The sequence below is a fragment of the Orbicella faveolata genome, unplaced genomic scaffold (assembly GCF_042242905.1).
Source record: "Orbicella faveolata isolate gen_17 unplaced genomic scaffold, um_ofav_v1 contig_47, whole genome shotgun sequence".
Lineage (NCBI taxonomy): Eukaryota > Metazoa > Cnidaria > Anthozoa > Scleractinia > Merulinidae > Orbicella > Orbicella faveolata.
In genome coordinates, this window is record NW_028301577.1 from 2,534,070 (window position 1) to 2,560,504 (window position 26,435).

At 44.1% G+C, this 26,435-nt stretch overlaps 1 protein-coding gene and 2 non-coding genes across 3 annotated transcripts in view; all 3 read left to right on the plus strand.

Moving 5' to 3' along the window:
• Positions 1-26,435, plus strand: part of LOC110060046 (uncharacterized) — a 44,850-nt gene that overhangs the window by 4,586 nt on the left and 13,829 nt on the right. Inside the window, exons 7-37 of the mRNA XM_089279870.1 lie at positions 35-115; positions 204-365; positions 471-731; positions 1,168-1,845; positions 2,807-3,169; positions 4,905-5,267; positions 5,813-6,154; positions 6,603-7,337; positions 8,421-9,065; positions 9,228-9,326; positions 10,178-10,708; positions 11,318-11,365; positions 11,618-12,247; positions 12,631-12,672; positions 13,231-13,860; positions 14,243-14,293; positions 14,467-15,105; positions 15,677-15,703; positions 15,783-16,258; positions 16,527-16,692; positions 18,822-18,854; positions 19,010-19,639; positions 20,243-20,305; positions 20,866-21,504; positions 21,822-21,878; positions 22,055-22,705; positions 23,268-23,312; positions 23,733-24,371; positions 24,717-24,776; positions 24,979-25,611; positions 26,011-26,052. Coding sequence (XP_089135996.1) covers positions 35-115; positions 204-365; positions 471-731; positions 1,168-1,845; positions 2,807-3,169; positions 4,905-5,267; positions 5,813-6,154; positions 6,603-7,337; positions 8,421-9,065; positions 9,228-9,326; positions 10,178-10,708; positions 11,318-11,365; positions 11,618-12,247; positions 12,631-12,672; positions 13,231-13,860; positions 14,243-14,293; positions 14,467-15,105; positions 15,677-15,703; positions 15,783-16,258; positions 16,527-16,692; positions 18,822-18,854; positions 19,010-19,639; positions 20,243-20,305; positions 20,866-21,504; positions 21,822-21,878; positions 22,055-22,705; positions 23,268-23,312; positions 23,733-24,371; positions 24,717-24,776; positions 24,979-25,611; positions 26,011-26,052 — 10,461 coding nt within the window. The remainder of the gene's footprint in view (positions 1-34; positions 116-203; positions 366-470; positions 732-1,167; positions 1,846-2,806; positions 3,170-4,904; positions 5,268-5,812; positions 6,155-6,602; positions 7,338-8,420; positions 9,066-9,227; positions 9,327-10,177; positions 10,709-11,317; positions 11,366-11,617; positions 12,248-12,630; positions 12,673-13,230; positions 13,861-14,242; positions 14,294-14,466; positions 15,106-15,676; positions 15,704-15,782; positions 16,259-16,526; positions 16,693-18,821; positions 18,855-19,009; positions 19,640-20,242; positions 20,306-20,865; positions 21,505-21,821; positions 21,879-22,054; positions 22,706-23,267; positions 23,313-23,732; positions 24,372-24,716; positions 24,777-24,978; positions 25,612-26,010; positions 26,053-26,435) is intronic.
• Trnak-cuu (transfer RNA lysine (anticodon CUU)) lies at positions 20,664-20,736 on the plus strand. Its single transcript has one exon. It is a non-coding gene; the product is annotated as a tRNA-Lys (tRNA).
• On the plus strand, positions 21,603-21,675 carry Trnak-cuu (transfer RNA lysine (anticodon CUU)). Its single transcript has one exon. It is a non-coding gene; the product is annotated as a tRNA-Lys (tRNA).

Below are 26,435 nucleotides of genomic sequence, written 5' to 3' on the forward strand. Positions count from 1 at the left end.
TGTTTTTGTTTTTTTTTACATTGTTTCTTTTCAGGTGTGGGTGGCACTCTTTCAGTTTCTAAACTGCAGCCATGCGTGTGTGGACCAACCAAACCCGTGGGTCCAACAACTCCAGGTTTGTTCAACTAGTGTATTTCTTATTAAAGTATTCGATTTAAAAGTAGTCTCAGAAAGTGACATAATTTTCAAAAAATTATTTGCAGTGTCAAAGACAACAAAGAAGCCCGGAGTTCCAGGAGGCCCTGGAAGCCCCGGTGGACCCGGAGGTCCGGGTGGTCCAGGAGGCCCCGGTGGACCAGGTGGCCCAGGAGGACCCGGGGGATCTCGCCCTGGTCAAACAACAAAACCAACTAAAAATCCACCAGGTACGGAATAAATCATGTTAAAAAGTTTGAATTGCCTTAGTGTCCAGCTTTGGCAATACAATTGTACTATCGACATGACATCGAGCAATTTTTTTGCTTCAAAAGGAAACCCCGGCGGTCCAGGAGGGCCGGGAGGTCCTGGTGGGCCAGGAGGTCCGAGTGGACCTGGGGGACCTGGTGGACCGGGTGGACCGGGAGGTCCAGGAGGTCCAGGTGGCCCGGGTGGACCCGGGGGACCAAAAACAACTCCTAAACCGGGAACAAAAACAAAGCCCCCAGGCAAACCTGGAGGCCCCGGTGGTCCAGGAGGTCCAGGCGGTCCCGGTGGCCCGGGGGGACCAGGCGGACCAACAACCAAGAGGCCAGGTAAGCGTTAGAAGTAAACCTTTGAAATAAAAGAGGTCTGGCCAGTTTAGTTACATTGGTCATGAGGTAAGTCCTTATGCATTGTACTATTAATAAACTGTTTTAGATACATATTAAAATTTTGTTTGGTAGCGAAACCTAGAGGACACAAACAAAGGAAATTGAATGAGCGTGTTTGTTCTTTTTTCTTGTTTGTTCCTCTAAGCCTCGCTACTTAGCTGAACTCTAATAAGAGCTTTTAAACTTTTAACTTAAGTGTGCTCCCTTTTGAAATATTATTATTATTATTATTATTACTATTATTATTAGCCTATTTGCACAATACAGCGTGAAATTTACTACTTCAGTAGATGCTTAATTGTCACAGTTGAATGTCGCGCCTGTAGCTTATGAAGAGAAGAATTGTATTCACTCCACTCAACATTTTTTCTTGCAGGTAAATCTACACGACCTACGACACCAACTAAACATGCTCCGGGAACACCCGGTGGGCCTGGGGGACCTGGTGGCCCCGGAGGACCCGGCGGCCCGGGTGGCCCTGGGGGTCCTGGAGGTCCAGGAGGCCCTGGTGGACCCGGTGGAAAGACCACACCTGTTCCAGGAAAAACTACCAAACCAACTAAACCCACAAAGAAACCAGGAACTCCCGGAGGTCCAAGTGGGCCAGGCGGTCCCGGTGGGCCAGGAGGACCCGGTGGTCCGGGAGGTCCGGGAGGTCCGGGTGGTCCGGGGGGACCGGGAGGGCCTTCGACATCTCGTCCTGGAAAAACGACAAAACCAACCAAGCCAACGAAGAAACCGGGTTCACCGGGTGGTCCGGGAGGTCCCAGTGGACCCGGTGGACCAGGGGGCCCAGGGGGACCAGGCGGTCCTGGAGGTCCCGGAGGACCGGGGGGACCAGGAGGACCTGGAGGACCGGGTGGTCCAGGAGGACCCGGGGGTCCGGGAGGCCCCACGACAAAACCTTCAAGAGTGCCAACCAAGAAGACCAAGCCAACCAAAAACCCGCCTGGTAAGCCGGGTGGACCCGGTGGACCGAATGGTCCTGGAGGACCTGGAGGACCCGGTGGTCCGGGCGGCCCAGGAGGTCCCGGGGGACCAGGAGGACCTGGAGGTAACGTATCAGAACACTTTACATTTGCTTAACATCCTGGATTTCCTTGTCAATGGTATTTGACGCTTTTTCTTGATTTATCCAATTTCTCTATGCAATTTTCTCGTTTTCTTTCTTCTACCCACCTTGCATACGGAGGCTGCGCCCGCAATACGAGTGGCAGTCAAAACTAAGCTGTCCTATTGAAACGACACTCTAATAGTCTTCTTCCTGGAAGCTAACAAAAATAAAGACAATGCTTAAGTTGTTTTAGCCTCTTCTAATAATTAACTTGAGAATTCCGGATTTAATTTGACGGGGCATGCGAGGTGTGGCATCACATTTTGCTAGTTCTCGTTGTTGCTGTTTTGCCATTTGGATACGACTTAGACATATTTTGACTGAATTAAGCATCAGCACCATTGTAGGAGGCGACGTGGCCGAATGGTTTGCCCGCCGAACTCCGGATCGGGTCCGGGTTCGAGCCCTGGCGGGAGCCATCAGGTTGTGTTCTTCAGTAAGACACTGAACTCTCACAGTGCCTCTTTCTACCCGGGTGTGTAAATGGGTACCAACGAACATGCTGGGGGGTGACCCCCTGAGTGTGCTAGCTCCGGGGGTAGTAAAACACTGCTAGTCACTTCATGCTACTGAAACCAGGAAAAGCTCAGGCGATATGGACCACTTGGCCTGACGTCGACTTTACCTTACGCTGTAATAGTTTTCGAGTCGGAAGATTTCCCCACGAACGATCCTGGGTTATCGACTGAGTTAAGCTAAGTAAACACCCTCCGTGTTCCCGTTAAATAATAAAAAGGGATTCCTAATGCTGTCGTTTTTGTACACAAAAATAAGGACGGCCTTTGTCTGTAAAAAATATTGAATTATGTTTGAATTCTTTGACACGTAAAATTACGCGACAGTGGAAACCCACATGAACAGAACTTCCAGTAACGAGAGAAGCGTTGTTATTATGTTTCAGGACCCGGAGGTCCGGGTGGCCCAGGAGGTCCCGGTGGTCCTTACGGTCCTACAACAAAGAAGCCAGGTACACCAGGAGGACCCGGGGGCCCTGGAGGGCCAGGAGGGCCCGGTGGACCCACAACCAAGCGTCCCGGAAAACCAGGTGGGCCCGGAAAACCGGGTGGTCCTGGAGGACCCGGAGGACCCGGTGGTCCGGGCGGCCCAGGAGGTCCCGGGGGACCAGGCGGTCCAAATGGTCCTAAAACAACAACACCAAGACCAGGTGTACCGACGAAAAAACCGACAACAAGAAACCCGGGAACCCCAGGGGGACCAGGAGGCCCCGACGGCCCCGGTGGACCCGGTGGTCCGGGAGGACCAGGTACGTCATGTCTCTCCCAGCAATGTTGTTTAGACACGTTTCCACCTGTTATCAGCTCGATTATTTTTTAGAAATTTAGGGAAAAGGAGATCGTATAAACTAGGCAATTGGGAAATACCTTAAAGACCAAATTTCTCCTTAACAAACAAAGTACATTTCAAGCACAATACATCTTTACTCATAACCTCAAAAATAACAAAATGTAGTTCCTAAACAGGCAATAAATTATTCTGAGTGCATTTGCTTACCCATGTTCAATGTTCTTTTTTCAAATAAGGCTATTGTCACATCTCTAGGGTTTGTTTAAACTAAACTTACGTTTCTGATAGAACCTTTGGATAGAATTGTTTGTACAATAACAGGCTGACGTTTCACGGCCTTTGTTTGCAGAGAAAATGGCACTCAGAGGTCAACTTGCGTTGACCTCTGTTTAGTCCAGGAGCCTGTTTTAATCCTCGGAACACAAAGTAATGTTCATATAGAAAATTTTAAGATTCAAGAAATACTAAAGTTGTTGTACATTAGGCTGATTACCGATCTTTGAACTATTTATCAGCAGTACTTGCTTTCTTTTGATAATTGTATATTTAATATCTACAAGAAGATAAACAACCAGTATAACGTAATCATGGCTTAGATTTCGTAATTTAATTTCTAGAGACACGTTCTTAAGATTGTATAAAGCTTTCATCTTGCCACACTTTAAATTACTGTTCGTCCATATAGCATTTTGGGGGTGCTCCTAATGCTGAAAAATGGACATTCTTAACAAGCGTATTCTTAGATTCATACGTAAGGACTATAACTCGCCCTATGGTAATTTACTGGATAAAATTAACAAGCGCATTCTTAACAAGCGCATTCTTAGATTCATACTTAAGGACAGTAATTCGCCTTATGGTAATATACTGGATAAAATTAATTCAAAACCTCTGTATATTAGACGCCTTCAAAATTTTTTAGTTATACTATAGCTATCCAAGATATTTAAGTAATATGTTTGCTCTGCACTCAACAACCTACAGTTTACGCGGTAATTATATTGTCTCTTCCTGATGCGAAAACAACAACTTACGGCCTGCATTCCTTTTCATATTTAGCTGCTAAATTACGAAACTTTCCGGATTCGCTTTGAACTTCTACTTTTGCGGACTTTAACTCTTTTCAGTAGCATTGCAACTTGTCCCTAATTTTATTATGTACATAGTTCAGCTCATTCATAATTTTTAGCATATTTATTGTATAAGTATTGTATTTTGTTATATTTATGTTCTCGAAGATATTAGCTAATTTTAGCTACTTAAAAATTCGAGAGGAAACAAAGTATATGATGATGATGGTGTCATGTCGACAAGTTGTGAGTTATATAAACAATAGCCTCCATTTGGCGCGAAAATATGCTCGGATATGGGTATTTGTCCGCGCACATTATCTGTTCCGAGAAGCGAACAGTTTTCCGAGAGCATAACTCCAGGAAAACTGTGAGCTTCCAGGGACGGATAATGTCCAAGGACAAATATCCGAGCATATTTTCCTGCCAAATGGAGGCTATTGTGTTTATTATCCTTCACATATTTTTCGCAACACGCGCGGTTTTGAAATTGAGGAATATCCTCGGATATTCCCCAGTTTTACCTGGGGAATATTCGGTCACGTGACGTGCTTAGACCAATCGCGCGAACGAAAATATTTGATGGATTATAAACGTTATTGTCATTTCATTTCTGTACATCAGGGGGACCAAACGGTCCGGGGGGTCCAGGTGGACCGGGCGGACCTACGACTGCAAAGCCGGGTGTACCAACCAAACCAACAACTCCAACAAAACGTCGACCACCATACCCAGGAGGACCTGGAGGACCCGGCGGGCCCGGAGGCCCAGGTGGCCCTGGGGGTCCAGGAGGACCCGGTGGACCCGGTGGACCCAAAACTCCTAAGCCTGGTGTACCAACTAAACCAACCAAGCCAACAAAGCGACCAGGCAGACCAGGAGGCCCAGGAGGTCCGGGAGGTCCTGGGGGACCTGCAGGTCCCGGAGGGCCCGGTGGGCCCGGTGGTCCGGGCGGGCCTGGAGGTCCCGGTGGACCAGGAGGGCCAGGTATGGTTCATATTTGTTTTAAGATTTGATGAGAACTATGGAACATTAACTTCAGTCCATGAGCTGGGAGTCCTACACATGACTCCGAGATAATTACAATAGAGTTCGCCAAAGTCGAAGAAATGTACTATTCTTGCGACATTGTTTCTGGTTGTTTATAATGAACATAATGGTTTTACTGTCCTAGCGAGACTTACCTCTAACAAGTACATTAGCCTTGCAAAATAATGTGATGTGAGGGAATACGGCTCGTTCAACATGTGCATCCATCAACAGAAACCCAGTGATTTCATATCATTAATATAATCTCTGTTTGTAGCTCTTAACTCGATGTTTGTACCAGGAAAAATGACTCTGAGAAAGTTAAGAAACGTAATAGGAATTTGCTTCACTTAATTTATTCTTACATCAAGGCTAGGGGTGACAGCACTTGAGGCAATACTCTATAATCAGTTAGGGCTTTGATGTGGGGTTGAGGGGATTGCACGGTAACCGGCATTTGGAGCTTGAGAATGGCAGAGCGACTGTTGATTCATTTATTTAAGGTGGACCTGGCGGACCACCAGCGGGGCAACCAACATCGCCAGCGACAAAGAAACCGGGTAAGCCAGAAGGTCCGGGAGGTCCGGGTGGACCTGGCGGACCCGGGGGCCCGGGGGGACCAGGAGGACCAGGAGGACCGACTGGACCAACCACGCCGACTAAACATCCTGGGAAACCCGGAGGACCTGGGGGACCGGGGGGACCTGGCGGGCCGGGAGGTCCAGGTGGACCAACAACTGGACTACCAGGAAAACCAGGGGGACCAGGTGGACCCGGTGGACCGGGAGGACCGGGAGGTCCTAACGGCCCTGGAGGACCGACAACAAAAACACCAGGAACTCCAGGTAAGAAAGGAATGAGAAAGATCTGATAATCATGTGGGTGACAAAAGACGTCAAAGGCATACATTATGGCATGCAAGAACAAGAGGTCTCTGAGACCGTGGGAGTGAAGAGTATTAGGAATAAGTCTTCAGTTCAGGCAGTTGTTGCATGACCCATACCAGAAAAAAAAGTTCGAAAATGATCCTGAAATCTACCCAAAAAGATTTTTTAATAATGCTGTCTCTAAACTTTAGTTCGCTGTGTGTTGCACTCTGGATTCAATGGTCAGAGTTCGCGTCTCGGCCGTTTAAGATAATTATCTTGTCTTTACTCTTTTAGTATTGTTAAGCTATTAACACAAACTTACGATTTGCTAGGTAGCTTCACGCTACGATTTTTGTGTTATATTGGCTCAGAAAAGGCCACACTTTATCTGCAGAAAGTATTCATAGGAATGTTCATTATTTAGGCGGCCCCGGAGGTCCGGGGGGTCCGGGAGGGCCTGGAGGACCGGGAGGTCCAGGAGGTCCAGGAGGACCCGGTGGTCCCACCACAAAAAAACCGGGATCACCAGGAGGCCCCGGTGGCCCGGGAGGACCTACTACAAAACCACCACCCGGTAAACCGGGTGGCCCAGGAGGACCTGGGGGACCAGGAGGCCCCGGAGGCCCTGGAGGACCCGGCGGACCTGGAGGGCCTGGAGGTCCGACTACAAAAAGACCAAAACCAGGAAGAACTACACCCACGACGAAGCCAACTAAAAAGCCTGGACGACCAGGAGGTCCGGGGGGACCTGGAGGTCCAGGGGGACCTGGAGGTCCAGGGGGACCCGGAGGTCCAGGAGGCCCAGGTGGCCCAGGAGGACCGGGTGGACCAGGAGGACCAGGTGGGCCCAAGACAACAAAACGACCTCCAGGGAAACCAACCAAACCTACCAAGACTCCAGGATCACCGGGAGGGCCAGGAGGTCCCGGAGGGCCCGGAGGACCTGGTGGGCCGGGAGGACCCGGTGGCCCCGGTGGACCTGGAGGACCAAAGACAAAACCTCCCGGTACTATTACAAAACCGACCAAGTATGCGCCTGGAAATCCCGGCGGGCCTGGAGGTCCGGGCGGACCGGGAGGACCGGGCGGGCCAGGAGGACCTGGTGGACCAGGAGGGCCAGCTAAGACTACTCCTAAAACACCCAAGACACCAAAACCAGGTTAGAAAGAATAATAAGGCATTATAGCCGAGAAATGTGTCAAAATACTAACTGTAAATTTTTCATTATTCTTTCCCCTCTGCCTTGATGGTAATTCAAGTAATGTGACTGCATCTGCATTTTATCACATAGAACAGATTTAAGTTGAGTGTGGAAAGTAACTCACATTTGCTTTGGTTTGTGTGCCACTGTCTACGTGAATGTTTTATAAAAATCTCGTTTTTTTTTATTTGGCTTATACAAATCTTACGTTGTCATCCAGTCAGAAATAAAACCAAAACCAAACGTATCTCTCTCACACGTTTCCCAGTGGTTCAAGTCAACTACATATGTTTGCTTAGAGTTTCATTGGCTCAGTTGATAACCGTGTCTTTGTGATTGGCCAGAATGCATGATTAATTTGGTTTTACCCTTAAGATATTTCTAACGAGTGTTTTTACTTGTCTTCGAAATACAAACGTTTTTAAACTGACACGTTTTGGCAAACAAAGTCATACCGTTTAAATGAAAATACTTTTTTTCCAAATGTTCCGGATAATCTTAACAAACTAACCTAATTTTTAAGCGAAAGCAGTCGACACTGGTCGATGACCGCAAACTGAAAAAGTATTCCCATGCATGGCCAATTTTGTTCCAAAGGAAACGACGAAAATAATCTTTTCTGCGTCTCAGAATGAGAACTCACCTGATATGATAAGTCACGTGCAAAGACTTGTAGTCACGTGCATTTACGCGGTAGGCTCTGTATAGTTTCCAGAAAACCTAGAAAAACATCAATTGGCAGCACTCAGCGCAAACTTCCTCAAGTAGCTATAATAGACTCAAAATAGTTTTGCTCTGTATTTGGGGATCTGAGAAAACATTTCTCGGGTATATTATAACAAAATTACATAATTTCACAAAATTTCACAAATTAACTAAAAAAGTTGTTTATCAATACAAGTAGAAAAGAACAATTATTCTACATACAGAAACACAGAAACTAACACAGCCGGGCAGGTACAAATTAAACTAACTATTGTCAGGAGCCCGATATAGCCTCTAGTATTGCTGATGTGTGATTTTCTCTCTCAGGGAAACCAGGCGGACCCGGAGGACCTGGTGGGCCCGGAGGACCAGGAGGACCAGGAGGACCAACAACAAAGCGACCAGGAAAACCCGGCAGTCCAGGAGGACCCGGAGGACCCGGAGGACCCGGTGGTCCAGGTGGACCCGGAGGTCCAGGTGGGCCGGGAGGTCCGGGAGGACCCGGAGGTCCAGGCGGTCCAACCAAGAAACCAGGAAAACCCGGGAAACCAGGCAAAACTACTACTAAACCCCCAGGAACACCCGGTGGTCCAGGTGGGCCTGGGGGACCCGGAGGTCCAGGAGGCCCCGGAGGTCCAGGAGGTCCCGGCGGATCCGGTGGGCCAGGGGGACCAAATGGCCCTACAACTGCTCCCCCAGGAAAACCAGGGGGACCCGGTGGTCCTGGAGGCCCTGGAGGTCCTGGAGGTCCTGGTGGTCCCGGAGGTCCCAAAACATCTCCACCCGGTAAGCCGGGTGGTCCAGGAGGACCCGGTGGACCTGGTGGGCCCGGAGGTCCCGGCGGACCTGGCGGACCCGGAGGGCCGGGATGTGTTATGCGCCCAGGAGTGCCAGGAGCAACCACAACACCGAAAAGTGGTCCGACAAAACCTGGAGCTGTCACACCAACAACTGGAAAACCGTGCGTCACGATTCCACCAGGTAATCTAACGCTCAATAGTCTGTTCCTTTACCAAGTGCTGTCATTACAGATTTCAACAAAGCATTGGTCAGATCTTGTATCCTTTTGTCCTGTAAAACTGAACTCAATTTAACCGCATTTAATAGATTCTATTGTAATAAGGCACTTTCTTTATGATTAAGGTTTTACCGTTGTACGAAAACCAACAACTGTCCCCACGAAGCCAGTCGGACCATCAGGTCCCACTACAAACCCCGCTGCTACAACATCACCCAGTAAAGGTATGTGACGCTATAAGCACTTTTAAGTGTTCTAACACTTTTTTTTGTTTTAGATAACTAACATTACATGTGGCTGACCCCTGAAATTGCTGTTTGTTAAGTTCCTACCAACGTAACAGTTGCACGTTTAACTATAATGGCAACTCGGTTACCGACTTTGAGAATAAACGCACTAAAAATTATCTGCGACAATAGCGATGAATTATACATGATGTGTATTATAGTTCTAGAGAAATGCACTCTGGATGTGTGACCGCACGACCCGCCTAGATTAGCTCAGCTACCCAAGGGCATGTTATAATTGTACTTATAATTTCAAAACACAATAAAATGTATGTATGTATATATGTTCTCCAACTGTTGGGTTTATACGTAGTGCATGCTTGGAAATTACGTTTGTTCTTGAGATTTTTGAAGGTCGGATAATGTATGTCACTATCTGGTATGCATTTATTTAAACATTCTGTAAATAAAGATCTCTTCTTCTATACCCAAGGTAACATATGGTTAAAAGTAACTTTCCGTGATCTGGGAGTAAGGCCCTGGTCAAACGTGGAACTTCACTTGAGACGAACTAAACATGATAAGTTCTACGTTTGACTCAACTAAGTTCGTTGACTGAATTTAGATCGACTTGCACGTTCTATCCGTCTGAAGTTCAAATCGACTCAAATTGCAATTTGGTTCGTCTCATGGGAAGTCTGACGTTTCTACCTGGGCCTAAACTTTTTTTTAGCAGCGGGATAGAAGTTGAGTCTTTCTATGTTTTGCCAAGGCGATGGTCTTTCACCTGCTGCACATACTATAATAAGCCTACAATAACCCTTTGACAATGTTATTCTGTTATACAGTGTGCAAAGCAAAGGTGGATATTGCTTTCGTGATCGACATCGCCGGTGGTGTCAAAAGAAATTTCAACAGTATTAAGAAATTCTTCTTAGAACTGGTGGATTCCTTTACCATCTCTAGTCAAGATGTCCGGATTGGTTTAGTTGTAAACTCGTACAGTCCAGGAGTGAAGTTAAGCTTTGGTCAGTACAACAGCCCAAGAAAGATAAAAAGCGTTATTCAACTGTTACAACCAGTTGGTGGAGCTAGGAAGACTGGGAAGGCATTAGAACTTGCACTAAAACGCCTCTTTATTGCCAGCAAGGGCAAGAAAACGTTAATACTCCTTACGGTGGGGAAGTCTTTAGACAAAGTGCTTGGTCCAGTACAACAGCTCGTTGCTATGGGAGTGAATATCTTCAGTATTGGCGTGATGCCCGGTGCTATTCGCAGTGAAGTCCTTACCATAGCTAAAGATCCACAACACGCGTACGAGACCAACTTTAGAAGCCTGGGGACTATTGTCAAACGAGTGAAGGTCAAGGCATGCGCAGGTATGTTTTAAGATCTACAATAGCTGTGTGTTCAACGGAAAAATTAGGCCTATAGTCAGTATTCTTTACCCCAACATGAAATGCTTTTATTGAACATTCTAGTTTAATTAGCATGGGTCATCGTATGAATGCCAGTGCAATTAACTGTTTACACTACGAGTGATATCTGAAAATTAAGGAAGTGCAATTTGAACGAATTTTCAAATATCATGAGTAGTATCTTAATTGCTCGAGTTTTCATACCATTAATCATTTATTTGATGACTGAGAAAATTATGAAAACCCGCGCGTTAATTTGCACTAAATTAACAATAAATTGGCCAGCTTTCAGCCAGTCACGATGAAGTAATTTTCTCGGTCATATAATAAATAAGAATAACAGTATTACTCTCCCTGTATTGTTTCTAGACTTAATACAGTGTACAATAAAACCGATAACATAAAGATATATTCCAAAGAACTTAAGATTTAAAAGCTAAAAATTTTCAGAAAACATCAGCAGTGCTTGATTGTAAAATTGATTTTTATCAGGTTCCGAAAGCATTAAACTGGGTGAAGATCTGACTTTACATCTAACTAACTCATTTCTTTTACTCGCTCTTAACACAGAGGCAGGAGGCAGTCCACAGAGACCGAAAAAGCCTACTACCAGACCAAGTGAGTAATCATTTAATGTCATTTATTACAAGCTACTGCAGGCTTCGAAATCAACTTTACTTACTTAACAGACTGGTTATTAATTCAGCATGATCAAGTTATAAAGACCATGACATCTCAGGAAAAATAAATGAGACGTACAAATTTTTGACGCCGCATTTCCTTACGTTTTTAAATCCCCTGACTCTGAAAACTTTACCTTCACCAACTACATTCCATTTCTAATCACAAAAGTGTCTCTTTTCTAACCAGAGCCTCCAAAGGCTGTTGCTATTTTCCCACTCAACAAAAAGACTCGCGGAAAAGACATTGGTCCATTAGGGAATAGCCCAGGAATTCTGTACAATGTTCGACCCACTCCGGGCCCGAACGGCCAACCTGGTGGAGCTATAAAGTTCCCAAAATACAGGACTGGATACGTGGAGTTTCCTAACAGCGGGAAACTGGACACCAAGAATTCCATAACCGTGACAGTCTGGGTCAAGCCTGACGGACCAGGAACGATCTTCGAGTACAAGCCAAGAGGAGTGACATTTGGCATTCGTTCGCCGGATACTCTGTATGTTCGTTTTATACGCCGAAACGGACGACCAACCAAAACTGTCAAAACAAAGCGGCGAGGAGTAATTCTTCGAAAATGGAACTACATCGCGGTCACTTATGATCAGCGGACGGGCACTGGGACCATCTGGCGGAATTCTCGCCCCATTGCCTTCCAGAAACTCGGTTGGATCAGACTTGCCACGAAGAATCCGTTCAGACTGGGCGGGACCACTCGCACTCGGCGTCGTTTCCGAGGCAGTATGACGTGTCTTCAGATTTACAGCGATGCTTTGACTGGGCCACAAATAAAGAACGTACAGAATGTTTGCATCAGACCAGGTAATAATCTTCATGTCTTTCAAGAATTCTTGACAGAGAGTCTCATTCAATCGGCAATCCCAGAGTCTGGACAATAACGTCTGAATCTATAATTCACAAGACCGTTAGATGTTCGTTGCTTGTAGGATTGTATCACATGATACCAGTAGTGACAGGCTGAAGATCTTGCACTCTAAATGCAAAACCATCTTCCAGTTGAAAGGCCTACACCGAATCTGCCAATGTTCAGGTGTCTCTGCTTAATTAACCAGATTCGGTTGGACTTTCCATGACATCTTACGAAATGGTTTACAAAAAAAAAATTGATTTGACTGTCTCATTCGTAGAGAAATATCCCAATGTAATAACCTTTTACTGATCGGACATGGTTCTTTTATTCTCAGGTCAACCTACTCCCACACGTTCTCCTACGGCTCCTGCTCCAGGTAAGAAAAAAGTACCTAGCAGTTCCTTGGAATAGATATGTTTTACCTCCAAAATGTATTTATATTTTGCATATATCCCGTTTTTGTTAAACTTTTAGCTAGATACACGACCCCACAAGCAAACCTATTGCTTTAAACCAAATCGAGTTTAAATAAAGGATTGTTGTTACTGTTGTTGTTGTTAATTGAGCCTGTTTAAAGAAAAGCTACTTGCCAGTGCCGTCGAAAATGTTGCCGTCAGACCCCGCTTTTGAAGGGTAGAATAAATCTCAACTGCATCCTTAACGTAAGCTGCGGTCAGATTTCCTCAGACTTAAACAACAATACAGCACATTGGCGTGCATGGCTTAAACTCAGATTTTTGGCTATATTAATACTACTCCTCTTTGCACGCAATGTATGGAAATGTTTTGAAAAGAAGATAACAAACGCAAAAAGGCAAAAACTCACTACTTAGTATTTGGCATTTCTAATACACTTATTGACGGACCAGGGTGAGATTAACTGGGTGAGGGTGTTTTTGATCTAAATCAGCTTCTTTCTGCCATATTTTTTCAGCATTACCACCTGCAATGGCATTCTTCCCGCTAACATCCAAATATGGTCCCCGAGACGTAAGTCCATCAAGAAACCTTCCTGGGAAAATCGTAGGTGCATTGCCTACCCGAGGACCCGACGGCCAACCAGGAGGTGCTTTCAAGTTCCGAGGTCGTCCCGACAGCTACATCGAGTTTCCGAACAACGGCCGACTGGATACGAAGGATTCTATGACGATTCTTGCGTATGTTAATCCCGAATCGGCTGGACCCATCTTTAACTACAACCCAAAGGGGTTTGGAATGCATTTCTGGATGGTTCGACCGAATGTGTTATTTGCTCGCTTTGTGAAAAGGTCCAAAAAGTTCACAAGACCTGTAGCTACCAACAGAGTCAAGCCCCGAACATGGAATTGGGTTGCAGCTTCATACGATAAGAACACTGGATACGCAAGGTTATACGTGGATTCAAGAATATCAGCTGAAAGGAACCTTGGCAGAATAAAACTTGCTACTAACTATCCTGTGAGAATGGGCGCGCGCATTAGAGATAGGAGATTTTTCCGCGGGAAAATCACATGTTTACAGTTGTTCAACGTGGCTTTGACAAGTCGACAAATCCGTGCTGCGAGAAAGAACTGTTTTAAGCCAGGTTGGTCAAGTTCGAACTGGAATTATTTACTTTAAGCACGGTAATATATTATGAATACTAATTACAAGAGAGTTTTACAGCTTATCATGACAATGGGCGTGTTTTAAACGCTGCGTGAACTCTTGCTTTTCCAGCTTAACAGGTTTTGGTATCCAGTCACATCTTAAGCCTCCACAGCTCTCACTATGGATGAAAAAAATACAAGTGTTTCACAGAATGTTTTGTTTCACATTCCTTTTATTTCAAATGGGTAAAAAGTTCGTTAAACAATTTTACTTCGCGTAAACTTCAAACGAAAAAGTTTGGATATTCTTTAATAGAAAATACGCGACTGCAACTCTTGTTCCTTCTCATATGAAAATTGCTGCTTTATCTGTTTTAGGAAGAATCACACCAACCAAGCCAGTGCCGGTAATTACGAAACCCACCCCCGGTAAGTCTTTTGTCCTGTGCGCTTATTGCTTGTTCAAATATATAGAATACACTACATCCAATATCAAAACAATATTCGCATTGCGCTAGAATGTGCAAGTCTAAGCTTTCAAGATAGAATGATTTCATCTTTAATAAAGTGATCGAAAATGTTTTTTTTTCCATTTCGAACAGCTATTCGCAACTTGGTGGCTGTGTACCCACTAGACGCCACTAACGGTGCACGTGACCTCAGCCCTACCAAAAACCTCCCAGGAAAACTTTCGGGAGTAAGTATCGTCCCAGGCCCCGACAGGCAGCCGGACACTGCGTTGCGGTTCTCTGGTAGTCCTGTCAGTTACATCGAGTTTCCAAACAATGGGAGACTGGACACCAGACGTTCTATCACCTGCTCGGTGTGGGTTTTTAACGAAGGGAGGGGAGGCACTGTATTCCAGTACAACCCCAACGGACAAGGAGTTGGGTTGAAGATTATCGGAGCCAATCAAATTGAAGCGCGCATTGTCAGTCGAAGAGGAGCTAAAAATATCCCAGTGAGAACTCTAAAGAAGGTCTTCAAGCCCAGAACTTGGACATACATTGGTTTCAGTTATGATTACACATTAGGTATTGTGAAAATTTATGTCAATGACAAGCTAGTCATAACAAGAGTCATTGGTCGAATGGAGCTTCTTACAAACAGACCAGCGCGAGCAGGATCAACAAGGCGTGGAAGGAGATTCTTCCGCGGTCGCATGTCCTGTATACAGATTTACAGCAGAGCTTTGAGTGATTATGAGATCAGCACAGTCAAGACAAGGTGCTTCAAAGGAGGTATGATGCTTGGAACAGTTGTCAATCACACTCGTGTTGTAGTCTTACCTCTCCAGTGTAGTTAATATGTTGTGAGTTAATTTCTTAGCCTTAGTTATAGCACATTTCGCGTTTTGGTTGTAAAAATAGACCTGGCATGAAAGACTTTTACATTCATAGGTTTGAAACAAAGACAATTTGAAATGAAAAAGTTCATGTTGACATTGAAATCTCATGTTGTTCAGTTTAAAGCAGCGCAATTTGCATCAGAGTGCGAAATGTCCTATTCTTTCTCGATGTTTGAACGAAGGTCGGTATCTCTCTTTCTTCCTATACGGAAAGTTCAACAGAACAGCTCCTTAGTAAAATCGACATCAGTCAAGCATCTCCATTTGTTAATAGACAGGAAATCGTCTTAGTCTCACGGGTTCTTATAGAATATTTACAGTTGTGAGCAAAAAACAGCCTACGAGTACATGAAGTTATAAAAGTGGATCGAAGTAAAGGATAAAAGTGGAATGAATAGCTGAAAAATATCATTGCCGCTAATTTTGACGTTACAAGTACAACTTTTTCTTTTTTCTAGACGAAGGAAAACCACCGGGCAAACCTTCGACAGGTAAGGAGCAAGATTATTATCGTTTTGTCGTTGCTTTCTGCATAATATTTAGCTAAGTTATGCGTTCCTATTTTTTTAGCTGCCCCGACGCCGGTGGCAACCTACCCGCTCAGCGGAGTACTCGGAGGACGTGACATCTCGCCAAATAAAAACCCGCGAGCCAGACTGCGAAATGTGAAGCCAGGTAACGGACCCGATGGTCTTCCTTCAGGCGCCATAAAGCTCAATGGTAGCCCTAACAGCTATGTTTTGTTTCCAAACAATGGAAAACTCGACACTGTGGGCGAAATAACGATCATACTGTGGGTGAAGCCGAAAAGCGCTGGACCAATCTTTCATTATAAGCCTCGGACATGGGGAGGGGTGCATGTCTGGGTGGTGGGACGGCCAGGCCAACGAAAGTTTTTCGTCAGATTCTCCGCGCGGTCTGGGAAGACTGTGCGAGCAATAAGGAGCAGCCATGTTAAGATGGGACGGTGGAATTATCTGGCGGTTACTTATGACAAAAAGAAGGGAGTTGGAACCATCTGGAGAAATGGCATCCCTGTGGCTCAGGTACTCATGAAACATAGCAATTATAGACATATTTCCCCCTCTATAACACGATTTAACTCAGTTCAAATAAGAAGTCTCGTATGTAAGCTTACTGATTCAGAGCAAGAGAATATCGCACGGTCAGCAGAACCTAAAAAACAAGCCGTTTCAAAACTTGTTGAATTTGATAAAAGGAAACTCCTTGTCTTTCGCTGGTCAACTTGAACAAGGTTAGTAAGCACGAAGTATAAGTACCGATAACAAATATGTTAATTGTTTATTCAAATAGCGGAGTGTCGGGATTTATAAACTCGCAACTAACTATCCCGCTGTCATGGGACGCAAGCCAGGTGACCGACGGATCTTCAAGGGAAGTATTTCTTGCTTGCAAATCTTCAACAAAGCCTTGATCGGACCACAGATCCGAGTACAGAAGAGAAAATGCTTCAGACGAAGTAAGGATTGTTTCGTTACCCTTTTCTGACAACAAAAAAACACATAGACAAACGGAGAGACAGTCAGACAGACAGACAGAGAGACAGACAGACAATAACAGAATGACACAATTAGGTCTAACCAGGAGCCATAATCGGGGACGGAGACCGTAAGCGCGCGCCATTTCAAGTATTGGGGTTGTCCCCATGATATGGGACAATAATTCTATTTTTAGAACAAATTGCGCCATCACCTGCGGCACACGCGCGTGCATGCTGCGAGGATTTTTGCGGATGTCGCGCGGGGGAAATGGCGTCCGAAATTCCCGAAATGTTTCATGTTTTTGCCCCACAACTCAACGCGTTTACGTCTGTTGGAGTTTTGCTTAAGTATTTCCGTCGTAAGCTGCTCCAGTTTGAGTGAAGTAAGACAGTGTCGAATTTAGGTATGTTCCGCTGTAAGCTTATATATATCGCTGACCAAGTTGTGTTCCGACTGATGCTTCTTTTACATGAGCTGTACATGACTCCACTTTAAATTTCACATATGTTGAAGATTAACAGCTTTTCCATTACACAGCAAAAAACTAGCTGGATATATTTAAATATAGCAGAGCTTCAGGACTTCATAGTTTCATAGCTCCTCTTGCCACACGCTTGTCAGTCTATCGCGACCGAAAAGTAAAACAAAATAATTGCTAGTTTGAGTTCCGCTTGAATTGTAAGCAACGCTTGATGTTTCATCGAGGCTTAATAACTTTACGTCCGTAGATACTGCTCAGTTTTATTCGTGTAAAAATCCAGTAAATTCTCTGTTGTCGATGAATGAGAACGCACGCCGATGCGTGTTTTGTACAGTCAGTAAACATGACAAATTGTACTTCCGCCGCACTTTCGTGTGAAAGCGTACATCGAACTCAAACAATAGCTCTATAGTTTTTAAATATGTTTAAGATTGATAAATGTTTGAGAACATATTAAAACTAAGCTGAAAATATGTGAATAAAGCAGAAACAATCAGCAAAGTTACGATGACGCTTTCTTTAATCAACTTGGAATAACGATTTCGATTTTGTTGATCGAGTTATAAAAACTACTTATCTATTTTCATTTTCGCAGTGTAAAACTTCACTATGCTTATGTTGAAGAAACACACATGATGTTAGTAGCCTTTTTTGCATTCGTGAAATTTGTTGCAGTATCTCAACACAAAAGATAACGAGAGAAATCTTTGTCAAGATTTGTTGACAATTGAAAACACCGACTCGGACTTGAAAGTGCACGAGCTGCACTATGCAAATGAGCTAATTGTACGCGTCAGACTTTCCTTTCAAAAACCTTTGCAAACTCACCAAACAAGCAGAGACAATAAGAAACCACCAAAACAGGTTTTGGTTATGACTAAACATTGTCTGAGAAACTCACAAATTAACTCGATACCAGAGTAGAGAGTTTTCTTGCTATATTCTTAAGCATACGCGTGAGCTTACAACTAGCGTGAGCAGATCTTATTATTCATTCCCAGCGCGAGATTGAAGTCTTGTTTTCGACCTTAAAAAACCCACCTTTTCCGTTAGCTCAGAGCATTAAACTACATATAAGCGCCCTGGTTCGTATTCCCTGCCTTATTCCCTGCCATCGCTGTGAAAAATACGCAAGAGAATCTCTAACTCTCACCATTTGATCACGCAACGTGACAACATCCACGCGAGAGCCCCTGACATGTGCGTGAATCCGCGTGGATATATGACTTCAGGATGGCGCAATTTGTTCTAAAAATAGAAAAATTGTCCCATATCATAGGTGCGCGCGAATCCCGAGACTTACGGTCTCCGTCCCCGATTATGGCTCCTGGTCTAACTAGAGAAATCAAACAGACAGTCAGCCGGATAGGTAGATGGAAAAACCAACAAACAGTTCTAACACGTTACTTTGTAACAAAGTAATAATCCTCAATCCGGTCCATCAATTTACTAAGACTAGTTCTCCCTGTCCCCAGGGGAACACTAGCCAGCTGCAGACAAATGTCTCTACGACACTCACGAAGCACTCTCCTTTCCCTTCTACACCTCATTTTATGGTATTTTTCTTGAGTATAACTACTTAAGTCAGTACATAACAACTGTAACGTTCTCACTTTCTCTTCGTAGAACCAAACCCGAAACCTCCAAAACCCAAACCAGGTACGTTTTTGTATAATATGCAACATTGAAATTACTCGATAATAACTTGTTAGTACGTTAGGATATTTTTTCTACGGACCTTTGAACCCAGAGTTCTGATTTTTTCTCCATAGCCGGTGGACCCTTCACCATATACTTTTGCTCCTATTTCACAGCTCAGCCAATGCTCATGGGACTTTACCCGTTTGATCCAATCAGTAAGGGCCGAGATAGAAGCCCTAATAAGGCGCCTAAAGCTGTGTTCAATAACGTGCGCTTGACGCGAGGGCCGGATGGTCGACCAAACGCTGCGGTCTATCTACTTGGCAGTCCAAACAGCTACGTTGAAATTCCGAATAACGGCAAGTTACGCACATCAAACGCGATCTCCATGTTTGCTTGGATCAAGCCCAAAGGAGGAAATCCTGGTCCCATTATTAACTACAACAGAGGACCTGCCTGGGAGACTCATCTGTGGGTCACAGCCCCCAAAACGCTGTTTGTTCGTTACGTGAAGGTTGGCGGTATCGTTACTTCTTCATTGTCCAAAGCAAAGCTGAGACAAAATGTTTGGAACTTTGTCGGCTCAACGTATGATGGAACTTATGCCACGCTGTGGGTGAATGCCAAAAAGGTGGCGTCGCGCAAAATCGGAAGTATTAAATTGTCGACAAGTGGACCGATTAGGATCGGAGCTAAGGTCGGCGATCCTCGTTATTTTAAAGGAGCTGTCGCGTGTGTGCAACTTTATCGCGTGGCTTTACAGAAGAAGCAAGTGATAAGGGCAATGAAAAGATGTCTCAGACGTGAGTATTTCTTTAAATAACTGAAATGAAGTCAAGTTTAGAAATAAAGTAGACTGTTAGTAGGAATGAACTTCCTTGTTCGCAATTCCAAAAACCGGAGTTGGTCGGCACCCTCCCGATTGCTGCATTTGATTTAAAGAGACTTTCCTTGCATACGGCTGGCGCGCCTCAAATTTAAATTGACCAATTACGTACTGTCCTGACGTCAATATATAATAACAGGAAAGGCATTACATTCACGGTCAGGCGACGGCATTGAATATCAGTTCACGAAAAAGTGAAAACGCGGCATGAAACGTTTTGCGTCTCCAAGCTTTTAAAATGGGTCACCCGTGTACGGCGTTTCGTTCGTAGTTGAGTGTCGTCAGGTTGGATAATAGCTGTGTTATTTTCAACAAAATATGTTATTCCTCGTCAAATTAAACTCAGAAAAGAGGCCAAAGCAACTTGTCTTTCTTTCTTTCAGATGCGAAGACCATTCCTTTCGTTTCGGTAGGACAGCTTGGTTTTGATTGCCGTTCGTACGGTGGACGCATTCGCCTTATGCAAAGCCTTTAACGTAACACGTTTTAAATTGCTGATCAATTTTTATTCTCTATTCAGGCCGTCCAGCTGTTACTCCTCGTCCCACTCTCCGGCCGCCTCCACCAACTCAGGCTCCTGCATGTAAGTAGAAAACGAGGTGTCCCTTCCTTTCTTGCTCAAGAAGAAGCAGTAACCCGTAGGGTTGACTGTCTGCGTTAAGCCCACAAAGTAATGTTTGTCATCGATCACCTAGCCATTGAACTTGTATTGCGATAAGATAGGTTAACTGACATGATGCTACAAGATGAAAAATGTAAAACAAACGAGGTCAACCGATTGGATGACTATAATCTATGCGAAAATTTTAATACTGAGTGAGCAGCCTGGATATGTGGACGTGATTCTGCTGTTTCAGAATTGATTAATCCAGTTAACGTATACCGTCACGTGGTTGTAATTTTAGTTAAAAACAATTATAGAACACTGAGGCACATGTGTTGCCCGGCTAGCTCAGTCGGTAGAGCATGAGACTCTTAATCTCAGGGTCGTGGGTTCGAGCCCCACGTTGGGCGCACAAGTTTTTACTTGAATTGAATGAGAAATTTTGTCGTTCTCCTTTTGATTATGTAGAGATCAGCGAGAAATAACTCAGTTTTTTATCACTTCATTCTTATCTAGTTTTATTTCGTTATTTTATCAAGTGCCTCCTACACCCGTGGTTCTGTATCCATTAAACAAGCGATATAGAGGAATCGAAAACCTGGGAAGGAATCCCCCCGCCATTCTCAACAGAGTACGACTTGTGCCTGGGCCCGACAAACGACCCGGAAGTGCATACGAATTGAAAGGAAAACCCGACAGCTACATTAAGATCCGGAACAGAGGTCGGCTGGACACTAGTAAAGCCATGACAGTCCTTATATGGGCATTACCAAAAAACCGCATGGGACCCATCGTTCAGTTTGCAGATAAGGGCGTGGCCGTGCGGTTATGGATGATGCGACGTAACATGGTGTTTGCCGAGTTTGTTACGAGACAATCACGCCGGAAACTACCATATTTGGCCAGCGTCGACGGAGTGTTACCATGGAAATGGAACCACTTTGGAATGTCCTACGACAAGGCTAGTGGTAAAGCTACTCTGTTCGTTAACAGTAAACCTGTCGTGCGCAAAAAGATTGGTTATTTTGATCTCTCCACCAATCATGATGTGTACTTGGGGGCGAGGCCCGGTGACAAACAGTACTTCCGTGGTCGAGTTTCTTGTTTACAGTTTTTCGACAAAGCCCTCAGCAGCCATCAGGTCAAGAAAATGGAAAAGAAATGTTTCCGAGCTCCAGGTGGGTTTTTAAGCAAAATCCTCGTCAAACCTTATTGCTTTACGAGTGAAATAGCAAAGAAAATAAGACCTATGCAAATACATTAATTATGAACCTGTGCCCGGCTAGCTCAGTCGGTAGAACATGAGACTCTTAATCTCAGGGTCGTGGGTTCGAGCCCCACGTTGGGCGAAAATTTTTTTTTTAATTGTTGTTTTTTTCTTTTTTCTTAACTTCTCCGGTATTTTCCTGGTATACTGTAAGTAAGACTCATGGTAGAGGAACACAAAGCTTATTGTTAATTGTGTGAACTCAAATGTAAATGAAATTATCCACAGGTGGTCAACCGTCCATTCAACTAACAGTAAAGCCTCCATACAGGCCAAGCACAAAGCGTAAGTAACTATCCCTGACTTCGATTCCTAAACTCTTTGAAAATTAGAAACTGACATTGCATCTCAGAGAAATGTGTGCTTTTCATGGAGTGTCAACTTAACAGTTCACCTCAAAATTACTTTATATGTTAGTCGTTGCTGCAAAGGCATACCAGTAATGTTTGTTTGACCAACAGCTTGTAACAAGGTGGTAGCAGTGTATCCGCTTAGTGCCCGCGATGGAGGACGGGATATCACCCAGAATGCTAACCGACCCGCAAGATTACGCGGCGTTTATCCCGCTCCAGGTCCCGACGGTCAACCAAGGACTGCATATCGCTTCACCGGCAAGCATAACAGTTTCATTGAGATCCCTAACAGAGGTCCTTTGGATACTAAATACTCCATCACATTATTGGCCTGGATTTTCCCACAAGGAAAGCCTGGACCCATTGCAAACTACCACCCTAACGGTTGGGGAGTGCATTTCTGGCTAGAGACGCCAAAAACGCTGATGGTGCGTTTCACCCGACGTGGTAAACGCGGCGGGAGAAGACGACGCTACACGATGGCTCTGCGAAGCGAGCGGATAAGACTGAATCGTTGGCAGTTCGTGAGTTGCAGCTACGACAGAAAAACAGGGATGGCAAGATTGTGGATTAATAATTATCAAGTTGCGCGGAAGAACATTGGAAGAATCCGATTGGCTACCAACTATCCCATCAGAATGGGAGAAAAGATTGGAGACAGACGCCGATACTACGGCAGAATCTCCTGTTTCCAAGTGTTTAACTACGCCTTAACTCGAAGAGAAATACAAGGGAGACAAAGAACGTGCTTTAAACAGCGTAAGTGATATATGAGGACGTCTGGATTACGGCATTTAGCGCATAAACACAAATATACTTATCTCTGTGACTAACACCATGCGAAGTAAAATTGTGGCAGAAACATTAATTCAGCAGTAAATATATGATTTCAGACACTTAATTTTATATTCAATGACCTGAATGTATTTTGTTTTTGCTAATTGTTACCTACTTAAAGAATTATGCCCTAGTCTTAGAAATGTCTTGCCTGACAAGTGAAGTTTCACGCTAAAGATTTCGTTTCAAACTAAAATTCAGCGTGAAGTGTAGCGTAGACTCCACAAGACAGGCCAGTCGTTTTTTTAAACATCATTACATTTTGAAAGGAAATTTTCGTGTTTCTTTATCAATGCTCTCTTCATCCGTAAACCGTGTCAGCAACTCCTAATACCATGCATGATAGACATATTACTATCCACTAATGACTTGCACAATAAAACGATTGAGGATTTAGTACTTGGCGTATCCTTGTAAAAAAAATGTTACCAAAGGAGAATTTATAATCTATTTTAACTTTTTCTTTTAATCCTTAAACATACAGCAAAAGGTCCTCTTCGACCACGCCCACTTCCCCGAAGGCCAGTATGTAAGTATTTTATTGTTATATAGGCTGCTCGTAAGAAAAATAGAACACGGTCTATCACCATACCATATGTGAAGAAAATTTATTTCATTTTCGGCTTGATATCTTTTCTTCTTGGCTTAGTCGTAAGACGGATAGGTGAAGAACATTCATCCTACTCGGCTAGCTTTAAGGATTCATACATAGGGCTCGACCATTTCTCTATTTCTTAAGTCAGCTTTACTTAGTATTTAGTCATTAATCATATTATTTATTAGATTTTATGTATAGTGTAACGAGGGCTACTAGTTTGTCAGTGCTAACTGTAAAGTGTTTTACCCTCGTTAAATAAAGTTAATCTTCTTCTTCTTTATACTTTAAAAAATTGATTCCAAAAGAATATTTTTAAAAAATGATATCTTATTTATATTATGAAACTTTCAGATCTTCCCCGACCAGCGGCGTTCTTCCCACTTAACAAAGGTGCTAGAGGAAGGGACCTCGGAAACAGGAACCCGCCAGGAAGACTCAGGAATGTTCGTGCAGCGCCAGGCCCACTCGGTCGGCCAGGCGGATCCATTAAGTTACTGGGGACACGAACCAGTTACATTCATTTTCCTAACAGGCGAGGTGGTGCCCTCGATACTCCCTACTCCATGACGGTGTTGTTATGGGTTTATCCAGAAGGAACCGCAGGTCCTTTATTTAATTACCACCCTAGTGCCCACGGAGTCCACTTCTGGTTAAGCACTCCAAGAACGTTATACGCCAGATTTATGCGCCGGAAGGGAAGAAAATACACTACGCCTGTAAAGAGTAGAGCCATACAGCTTAGAAAATGGCAGTTTATCGGAGCAAGTTACGACAGGAATACTGGTACAGCGGCACTGTGGAGGAATGGCAAAAAGATTGCTAGAAAGTTCATTGGTCGAATTCGTCTCGCCACCAATTATCCCGTGCGCTTAGGAGCGAGGTTTGGGGATAGGCGCTACTTTAAGGGCCGTGTGACCTGTCTCCAGGTGTATTCCAGGGCGTTGACGAAAGCGCAAGTGCGACGTGCTGCTAAGAAATGTTTCAAAGCGGGTAAGCTGTGATGCGTCAATGACAAGTATTGCTTTGTTTATTGTTACTGCTATTGAAATATTTGATTCCGTTCTTGGATTTCAGTTTCTTAAAGGGGGGAGAGATCGTGTGTTTTATGTTTGTTTTGCTGTGTGCAACACAGCGACTTTACAAAAGTAAAAAGTTGGATAAAACCTAAGTCCATGTAAAGAGTGTTGGTTCTTCAACATTGATTGATTCCTTGCAAAACGAACCCTGAACTAACATGGCATTGTACGGCTTTCTGATTATTACCCATACGTTAGTACTGATTAACAATTTTGCAAAACACAACTCTTGCTGATTTGTTTCCGTTTTGCTTCCCAGCACCTCGACCCGTTCGTCCGCGGCCAACTTTCAGACCAACCCGGCCAACTGCTCCTCGGCGTAAGTAATTTTTGGACAAAATATTTTTTGACAAAACGTAACTACCCCGAGATGCTTACATTACATTTTGACAAAACTATCCTAAGAGGTGTATATCAAAATTAATTTATGCCCCTTATACTAAGTGTAATGCGCTCGACATGGTAAATTAATTTGTGTTCCTTAATAATCTCTTGTAAATCGCTTTTCTCCATATTGACAGCATCCTACAATCCTGTCGCTGTCTACCCGCTAAACGTCCTCACTAAAGGCAGAGATATGAGTGCTCGTAAAAACCCTCCGGCCACCCTCGGCAGCGTTAGACCAGCTCGGGGACCCAACGGGAAACCAGGATCCTCCTATCAATTCTTCGGCCGCCCAAACAGCTATATACAACTCCCGAACAACGGTGCATTGGACACAGTGAAATCCATTACAATATCTCTGTGGGTGTACCCCCAGAAGCCTGGACCACTTGTTAATTATAACCCCAAGGGACAGGGAGTGCAGATCTGGATGGTTAGCCGAACTCAGTTGTTCGTGCGATTTGTCCGACGCCGAGGTCGTCGGCTGACTTCGCCGCTTATTTACAGAATATACCCCCGAAGCTGGAGCTACATCACAGCGACATACAAGCAGAGCACAGGCGTGGCGAGACTCTATGTGAACAATCGACTGGTTAAAAGAAAAGTTATCGGAAAAATCCAATTGGCAACTAACTATCCAGTCCGAATTGGAGCCAAAATCAAGGGCACCAGGTTTTTCAAGGGACGTTTGGCCTGCCTTCAATTCTATAACACCGCTCTGACCGGAAGACAGATTGCCGTGAGAAAGAAGATGTGCTTTAAAACACGCGGTAAGATGGTTTAACAGATGGCTTACAATCTTACATGTCTAAAAGGGAGGTTATGGGGGATTCTTCTATGTTTAGGGTTGAGAGTTATTAGAGGGAAAAATATACACCACCAAACGCGCCTAGCCTTTTTTGGCGTTATGCACTTAATATTCTGATTTTAGAAATTTATTGAAAGTTCATTGTTCTCTTTTATTCAAAAGTCCACTTAAATTAAATCCATGAAGTCAAACATGTATGATGGCCACCCCAAAGCCAGATAAATTTAAGTTAAATGGTTTTGGTAAAAATATAACAAAGAAACCCAGATTTGCGCTCTAAAGAAGCTACAGAAAGGCTAAGCTTTTCTTGATGTTTACTGTTAATTCTCCTTAGTTTTCATTTCATTTTCTTTCCTTTCAGTCCCACTACCAGTAAGTTACAAGCCAAAACCAATCAGACCAGGTCAGTTTTGATTACTTTGAAATGTCCTTACAATTTATCCTCAACCCGTCTGCTGAGAAATGAGAGGAAAAAGAAATTACTGGAGGCGATACAACGTTGCTGCAAAGGAACAAGAAATTCTCGCATCTGACTTTTAAGAAAAGTGCCACAATAAGAAGGAAGAATTGTTTTTTCGAGCTTGGGATTAGAAAGGAAATGCCAACCCAAGGGAAAAAGTCTAACTTTATAACAATATATCATTATTTTTATAAAATTAACTGTCCTCGCTAGTTCCACCCCTAGCACCGGTTATTTGGGTCGTCACGCAACATGACGATTCAAGTAATGGCTGCGAAGGGGACTGCGCCTGCGCCAGTTCGCGTTATTAATTTCATTCATTTGCT